The sequence below is a fragment of the Zingiber officinale genome, chromosome 1B, assembly GCF_018446385.1.
Source record: "Zingiber officinale cultivar Zhangliang chromosome 1B, Zo_v1.1, whole genome shotgun sequence".
Lineage (NCBI taxonomy): Eukaryota > Viridiplantae > Streptophyta > Magnoliopsida > Zingiberales > Zingiberaceae > Zingiber > Zingiber officinale.
This window is the reverse complement of record NC_055986.1, coordinates 157508544-157517094: the sequence shown is the minus strand read 5'-3', so window position 1 is coordinate 157517094 and position 8551 is coordinate 157508544. Positions and strand designations below refer to the sequence as shown.

The 8551-nt window shown below is 42.2% G+C and overlaps 1 protein-coding gene across 1 annotated transcript; it reads right to left on the bottom strand.

Annotated features, from left to right (window-relative positions):
- Positions 1-3037: 3037 nt before the first annotated feature.
- Positions 3038-3976, bottom strand: LOC122043637. The gene has a single exon (XM_042604246.1). It carries the CDS (start codon positions 3974-3976, stop codon positions 3038-3040), a length of 939 nt encoding a protein of 312 aa, XP_042460180.1.
- Between the last annotated feature and the right edge of the window lie 4575 nt (positions 3977-8551).

The window sequence follows — 8551 nt, the reverse complement described above, 5'->3', positions numbered from 1 at the left end:
TCACTTTTCCATAAGTTATTAGCTATGGCACGTTCGATAGGCAGTAGTTAATTTAATCAACTTTACTCTTATCAGGCAAATATTTATTTTAAAATGTTCCTTGAGTTTCAAGATTGTCATCTTAGATCGTAGTATTGATGTCTTGTTAAAATGCCCTCTTGGCTATTAATGTCCATCATTTTTGGGGTGTAAGTTGATTTGTAAATCAATTTGTGCCTTGCAATGGCATGACCTGAATTAGAGTTAAGAGCATTAAAAAACTCTCACAAATTGTCAAATTTGGCTACGAGTTGATTTGCTAATTAACTTGAATCCATTTTATACAAGTGTTCAGGGTGTAAGCTAACTTATACATCAATTTGCTCTTAAAGATTCAAGTGCTTTTGATGGTTCAAACTCATGGTAAAACCTATGAAAAAGCCAAGAGTTTAAAAATAAATTCATGGTTTCTTAAATTTTAAGGTATAAGCAGATTGTAAAATCAGTTAAATTTTAAAATATTTTTATCGTCATTGATACGAGTTATGATGCGTGGATCCGAAAAAGTAATATGGTAGTAGGAGTCAAGATGATAAGACGATCAAAGTCATGATGATGTGGTTGTTCTACTTCAAAAAAGAAATATTCCTTCATTTGGCTCCAGTGTTAAAATCCTGGGGCTAACCAGATCGAGTTTTAATCCGGCTAGGGGAAGAAAGCCCGTCATTAAGCCGAGCGAACTAAGGAGTATAATATCTCAAGGGTGGGCAGATCTTAGGGAGGTTAAATTTAAGGCTGGCCGGTATTATATAGTGGCTGGAATGATTGACACATTCTACAACATATCAATCATAAATAACAGTGTGCATGTGCATTTGTCTAGTCTTAAAGTCGAGCGAGTATGTATGTTCTGAACGTACAAATATTGGTTGGGATAAAGACGCTCAGCTTCATCATTTCCCATATGTGTGACCGGCCAGATAAAGACCGGCCAGGATAAAGGGACTTAGCGTCTCATCATTTTCCATATATGTGATTGGCCAGATAAAGACCGGTAGAGATAAAAGCGCTCAGCCTCCTCATTTCCCATATGTGAGATCGGCCAGATAAAGACCAACCAAGATAAAAGCACTCAGCCTCATCAATTCCCATATGTGGGACCGATCAGATAAAGGACGGCCAGGATAAAAACGCTCAGCCTCATCAATTCCCATATGTGAGACTAACCAGATAAATACTGGCCAGGATAAAGGTGATCAACCTTGTTAGCCCTTATATATGCGACCGGTTATCTGGGCTTAAGACTCTCAGCTTCATAAATCTTTCCAAGTACGTCCGACCAAAGTTTGCATACGCCCGGTCAGGGAAATGATTGATTGAGCATGCAACACTTACATTCATGTTATTATCAATCGCCCGAATGGAATTTCAACACAACATATGTTATTATCAAAGAGATTTCTCGGGATCATGATACATTCTACCATTCTCCAGTGAGTATATCATGTGGTGCAGTGTACATCAGTCAATATAAGAGGCCGGGTTAAGGACCGGTCGAGATATTTAGCCAAACACAGAGGCCGGCTTAAGAACAGACAGAGATATACTTAAGAAACAATCATCAGACAATATTTTAACTGCTTCTCAGGGGTATCGAGGAATATTTCTAGTGCACTTTTTACAAAGGTTAGTTATGACGACATACTCGATCATTTCATCAAGGGTTTAAGCCATAAAAGACAAAAGAGATACATATGTGGATAGGAAAAAGATTCCTAAGACTGTTACTGCATATCATCGAGATTGTAGTTTTTCTATCACCTAACAAACTTTGACAGACGAGTCCACCTCATGATCATTGAGGTTGTGAGAGGTGGTATATAAAGAAGAATCTTTTCCGTTGGCAAGATATGCATTAGCTGTATCTGAAACCTACGCTCGTGCATATCCACCACTGTTCTTCATTTCACTTGCTGGAGAATATATTGGCTTAAGCGTCGAAGGGTCTTGTCAGATATTTTTTCCCTGATATTTGGTCACTAATATTTTGTTAGATCATCTAAATGTGTGCAGAATACGAAGAAAATCATCTTATGAGGTTTTTATTTTCATCAATGATTAAGCCATTGCCACTAGCACATTATCTCTACATATCTCACATAGGATCAGTCATAAATTTGTATTACGTGTTGAGTTAGAGACCTAAAATAGTTGATTGTGGTCTAAAATTTGGTGGTAAGTTGCAAGTTCCAAGGTGCAAGTTTGCTCTCCATAAATTCAAAGTTTCTATTATTTTTTATTAATGCTAAAATTTTTTTTTAAAAACTCATTATCTATAATAAACACGTTATGTATTTTGGCATTAAGATGATCACAAACTAATTTACAAATTAGATTAGAGCTAAAATTTAACATAATGAACTTTTCTATATTGTTAATTAGATTTAACACATCGATAAAAAAAATATTTAAAACATTGAATTTATAGGATGTCAATTTACATCTTGAACTTTGCAATTTATTGTCGCAGAATAATTAGTTAATTTACAAATCATCCTGAGTTAAAAATTAAGAAATTTGTGAGTTTTTTTTTAACTCCAATCTTTAATAACAGATTTTTAATACCAAAAAGTTATATTCAATTAATTCAGAGTTTTTTTAAAAAAATCATTTATTTCAATTTATTTAGTTTTAAAATTTCAAATTTAATTAAATTGATTAAACCAAACTGACATGATATATTGTGAACAACGAGACACGACTACTGTATTTGATTGATCAACTGATAAATCAAATAACAGAAATATTCGATGGGTGGATTTGACTATATAATATCAATCGATTGATATTACAGTAAAATTAAGTGCATTAATAATTTTAAAATTAAGTGCATATTTTCTCTGAAAAGTAAAGACTGCAGAGATTACAGAGGCTAAAATTAATTTTTCTTCTAAATCGAAAGGAAGGGATTAGGATAGGGGGAACCGAGGTGGCCGTGGACTCTGCTTATGAAATGAAATCAATAGAAAAAGAATGCGATAATCAGGATTTTTTGGAGTCACCAAGATGGCGCCACATCGTTCTCCAGGCAGGGCGCCGTCCGAACCACCGCCGCTGTGGGCGCCCTGACATGGCCCACCATCGACACCTGCAACGCCTCCTCCTCGTACGCCCTCCTCTCCATCTCCGCCGTCCTCATCCTCTTCCGCTGCGCCGTCACCACCGCCACCGCCACAAGCCCCAGCAGCACCGAGCTGAAGGCGCCCGCCGCCACACTCACCACCACCACCTTCCACCCGCTCAGCTTCATCTCCATCTCCGTCTCCCCTCCACTCCTCCCGCCGCTTCCAGCCGACTCGACGACGAGCGCGAAGTGTCCCTGGGTTCGCGCCCTGCACATTGTGCCGCCGCGCGTGGCATTCGATAGGCTCAAGTTGCCGTCCGATTCGAAGAGCGCGCAGAGCACTCTCGAACCCCGCGAGCAGCGCGCCAACCCGGAGAAGTCCACCGTGATGGGCCCCCTGGTCGCCAAGATTTCCAGCTCCGGCGGGACGCTGGCGTTGCGCACGCTCGCCGCTCTGTAGAAGAGGAGTCCCAGCACCGGCGAGACCAGTCGGAACCCTGAGATGTTCCTGTAGCCGTCGTAGGCAGAGGAGAGATCGCCCAGGTTCTGCGCCACCACGACGAGCCTCCTCGAGCGCGGCCGCACGACGACGCCCGGCGCGACCCGGAACTCCCCGACGGCGGCTCCGTGCCGCCGCAAGCTGCCGGTTCTGAAGCGCACGGTGGCGGCCGAGACGCCAGGGATGCTGGGCGGCAGCGAGACGTTGTAGACGACGGCGGTCTTCTGGTGGTCGACGAGGTAGGACCGGAAGGCGGAGTCCCGGACGATGCGGTCGATGAGGCCGGGATCCAAATGGAGTTGAAGCGAAGAAGGAGGGACGAGGGCCTGGATGAGGAGCAGGAAAAGGAAGCGAGGGCCGAGAGGAAGAGCCATTCACGAGGTTGTTCATAAACTCTTGGCTGAGCTAGCTAGCTATATGCATGGTTCACTCACTCACTCACTCGACCTCTTATTCATTCATTCGTTCATTAAACCTATCTAGGCTCCGGCCACCATGAACGTGGTGGAGATGGAGCATGATGAGGAGGTAGCAGTGGCGTTGCACTTTTGCAAAGGAGATGAGAAGGATGAGGCCGGCGAGAACGTGGTTAAGGCTCTTTGAGGGAATTGATTAATGAAACGAGAGCGAAAGCTCTCCTTTTGAGCAATCCAAGCAGTTTTGGAGATCAAATATTATGATAATGGAATGGAATGATTGTGGGCGAGGCATGCCGCGAGGTTGGTGGTTGTTTTGAGTAGGCCTTTTGGGTAGTGTTGGGTTGACTAGTAGCATAATCACGTAAGCAGTTCCTCTGTGTTGATTGATGTTTGTTTATAATTATTAATTGGATGATGCTCATGTTTTTTTTTCTAATTTTTTTATGTTTTGCAAAATCACAAAATAATAAAAAAAAGATAGATAAAATGAGTTCTACTTGGAGTGTTGTGTTTAAAAGATCATGATGGTCCGAGCCAACCAGTTTAAAGGTGCAAGTTAATTAGCAAATTAGCTTGTGCTTACAAGATTGATAAAATAAGCCACTATAATGTATAAAAGAGTTTATTTGAAAAAAAAATTTGACTGTAAATTAGTTTGATATGGTCGAGTAAAACAATACCACGTGACATAGTAAAATCAAAAGTCAAATTTAGTTAGAAGTCAAAGTCAAGATGAACTCATGTTAAGTCAACCTAAGCTCAAGTCAAGTTAAACCAAATTAAGATCCAATCAAACCGAGTTCAGGTTAATGATGACCCTTGATAAAAGACCTCAAGTCAACTCTGTCTGAGTCACATTTAATCATCCAAATTAGAATTTGAATTCGACTTGGAGATTATTGAAGCGTCGATTATCAAAAGATGCGGCAGTTAAAGCACCGGTCGTCAAGATAGTCGTCTCTTGGTAAAAAAAAGGAAAAGATGCATGTACCCTTTGGGAACTAAGGTTACCCTTTCACTTTATATTTAAAGGTAACTAGTTGCAACATCAAGGCAAGCAATGCAATAACTCTTTACTCTCCTTATTTTTCTCCAACTTTTCTACAAGGTTTGACTTGAGCATCAAATGGACCTTACCAAGGCTCGCCTTGTCCCCTTTCTAATGTCTTCCTTGAGTCTTTTCATACCTTTGTTTGAAGGTTTTCCTTGTTACTTGGCGTTCCCAAAGCCGACCTAAAAGGAGTCAGTCTGCTGAAGCCAGACTTGAAGAAGCCCAACCTAAAGGGAGTCGTCTGCTGAAGCTCGACTTAAAGAAGCCTGACCTGAAGGGAGTCAGTCTACTGAAGCATGATATGAAGGAAGTCAGTCTACCAAAGACAAATCTAGCTAACCAAAATTAATCGGTCATGGTTACTTTGACTGAGTAATCCCATCCATTGAACTTGAACAACCTCGAAGCTAAGGAATTAATGAAAAACATGGTCGCTAGTTCTCTTCAATTTGGAAGTAGACAAATTGGGTGTAGGAACACACAATAGTAGAGTACTTAGTCTCTTCTAGCATATCAGACTCCACTTAGATTTCAGGATAACTCGATGCTTGATTGGCCACAACCATTCCAGCAGGGAGGTGTTTGAGGAGATGGATTATAAAGTTAGTGATGACTCTGATTCTACTGCTCTACATGATTCTTCTAGTCTTTTATGTTATAATGATATAGTTGTTGTTGATCCTAACTTTTCTAAAATTGTTGTTGTAGATATTGTAAATGATGCATGTGTTGTTGATGATGAAATTAAAGGGACTTGCACGGTGGAAGCAATGTCCCAAGAATCACCTCTTTTATTTGCACCATTACCTGAACCAAATGTTGATGAGGAGAGTGTAGGGACTAGTGCTGCGAAAGCAAGGACCCAATAATCTCTTACTTCAGTTGTACCATCACCTAAGCCAGAGCCATTTTCTGACCAAGAGGAGGCCACAATCACTATTTAAGAGCCTCTAGGTATATTTTATCACGACAAACTTAGTATCTCTGGAGATCTTTTAGAAAATTTCATAGAGATTCCTAAGATTGATTTGATCGGATGTGACTCAGTTCTCTATCCATGCTTTGTAGAGTCTATTGTGGTTTCATCTCTTTCTTACCCCGCATGAGTGCAGTGTTGGAGCAATCCCAATGGTCCGCGGGACCATGTGTTTTGGTGTTTGGGCAAAGGGTTTAAGTTAGGTTCACCCTTGTTATTTGATATGTATACTTGAGTTGTGCAGGACTGCAGGATACACATGTGACTCAGGTTGACGGCTTCGGGTCCGGTGAAGGATGGAGCATCCGAGGGACTGTGGACAAGACAGCAAGGACAAAGGCCAAGGGAGGCGACTTCGAGACATACGCGAAGGATGACATTGGGGACGAGCCACGGGCTTGAATGCATCCGAGGGACGAGAGCCAAAGGAAGTAGACCTGAAGGAAAGAGGTCAAGGCTGCAAAGAAGAGTCAAGTGAGTCGTGAGGGTCCGAGTGTGAGAGAAATGTACTCAGGATGGGAAACCCTAGGTTTAGGGTTGTACCAGTCGACTGGTACTAAGACCAGTCGACTGGTGGTGAGCACAGAGAGCTTCTGTGCCCGAAACGGCTGGGATCAGTCGACTGGTCCTGGGACCAGTCGACTGATAGAGAGCCGTTGAGAGAGCCGTTGGGCTGGCACCAGTCGACTGGTGCAAGGACCAATCGACTGGTAATGGGCAAATCAGCAAGGCTGATTTCCTCAAGCTCTATAAGAAGGAGCTTGGGATGACCGACCAAGGTGATGAAATTAGACTTGGTTAAAGCCTAATTAGTAGTCACTAAGTGCTCAAAGGTTCCCTTGTGTCCAAGTATTTTTGGTGAGTGTTGTGGTGAAGTTTCTCCACCCACAAGGAGGTTGAGCTAACCGGAGTTTTCCGGGGACTAATCCATAGACGGATTGAGGGATCGTCCACCTTACGGACACACCGTGGAGTAGGAGCAAGTTATCTCCGAACCACGTAAACGAACGTGTTAGCGGTTTGCATTTCCATTATTGTATTTGGTGTTTAGCTTTCTATTTGTGTTCGTTTGTATTCCGCTGTGCTAACATCGTAGGAAGCAAGGATTTGGGGGCGCCGTCCATTCAACCCTCCTTCTAGTCGGCCGCAAGATCTTCCAACAATTGGTATCAGAGCAAGGTGAGCTCTTGTTGGACTAATCGCCAAGAGAGCGGCTAGAGGAAGAAGATGGAGTCGCAGGGACCTCTCGGATGGGACATCCGAATCCCACCTCCATACGAGCGCGAGGACTTCGACTATTGGAGGAAGCGCATGGAGATGTGGTTCCAAATGAATTGGAACCAATGGATTGCGTTGGAGGAACTGTTTAAAGCTCCAACGGACAAGAAGGGAAAGCGTCTCCGACGTTGATATTGGACCGATGAGCAAAGGGAGCAATCGGAGACGGACAAGGAGGTAACTAGAATTTTAATTAATTTATTACCTCCTAATGCGATATTGAATGTAGGTGAATACGAGAATGCAAGTGACCTTTGGAAAAAGGTAATTACGCTTTATGAGAGTCCTACACAAATCCAAGAAGAGAAGGACCAATCGAATGTTGACATGAGCTCAACATCCGAGGAGGAGAAGGAAGATGAGGCATCATCTACATCCTCAAGAATTGAAGAAAATTCCAAGGCAAGTGAAGAACAAGAAGAGGTCTTGGAAGTGGTCAATCTAGCAAGCACCTCCACCGAAGTGAAGTCAAAAGATCACATTGTGTGCTTCGGATGCAATGAAAGGGGGCACTACAAAAGTAGATGTCCAATGGGTAAGAAGGTAACTCCTAAACCCACTCAAATTATTTTAGATAATAATTTGGGTTGTAGGAATGATGGTGCCAAGAAGAAGAAGGAGAAAAAGCACATAGTGTGCTTCACGTGTGATGAGCGGGGTCACTACCACACCAAATGCCCAAGGAAGAAAGAGCTCAAGAAATTAGCGCATTTGAAGATGTGGGGAAAGAAGTGGAGGAAGAATGGAGGCTCGAGTCAAGGGGGAGCTCCAAAGGTAAAGGGTAAGGTAAACCCTAGTTTAAATTTAAAGTCAAACTTAAATTCCTCCATGCATGCTAGGAATAATTCTTATTATCTACCCATGCAAAATTTTGGGTTTAAATATCATGATAGGAATAGGGTAAATATCGATCATAACCCTCTATGCATGATAGACCTAGGAAAGTTAAATTCTCATTACCTAAGGAGAAGAAGGTAATAGAGAACCAAGGCATTAATCCCAAGAAGGGGAGACATATGCCTAGGAAGGGTAGGTCTAGGAATGTCCAAGGTGGACAAATTAACTCTAGGGTTAGGAACCTAGAGAAGGAGAATTAAGCTTTAAGGGGAAAGCTTGATAAGTTAGAACAATTCCTTAAGAGATTCGATGTTGGATCTAAGGAATTAAGTATGGTGTTGGGTAGTCAAAGACCCAACAATGATATATCGGGCTTGGGATACCGATC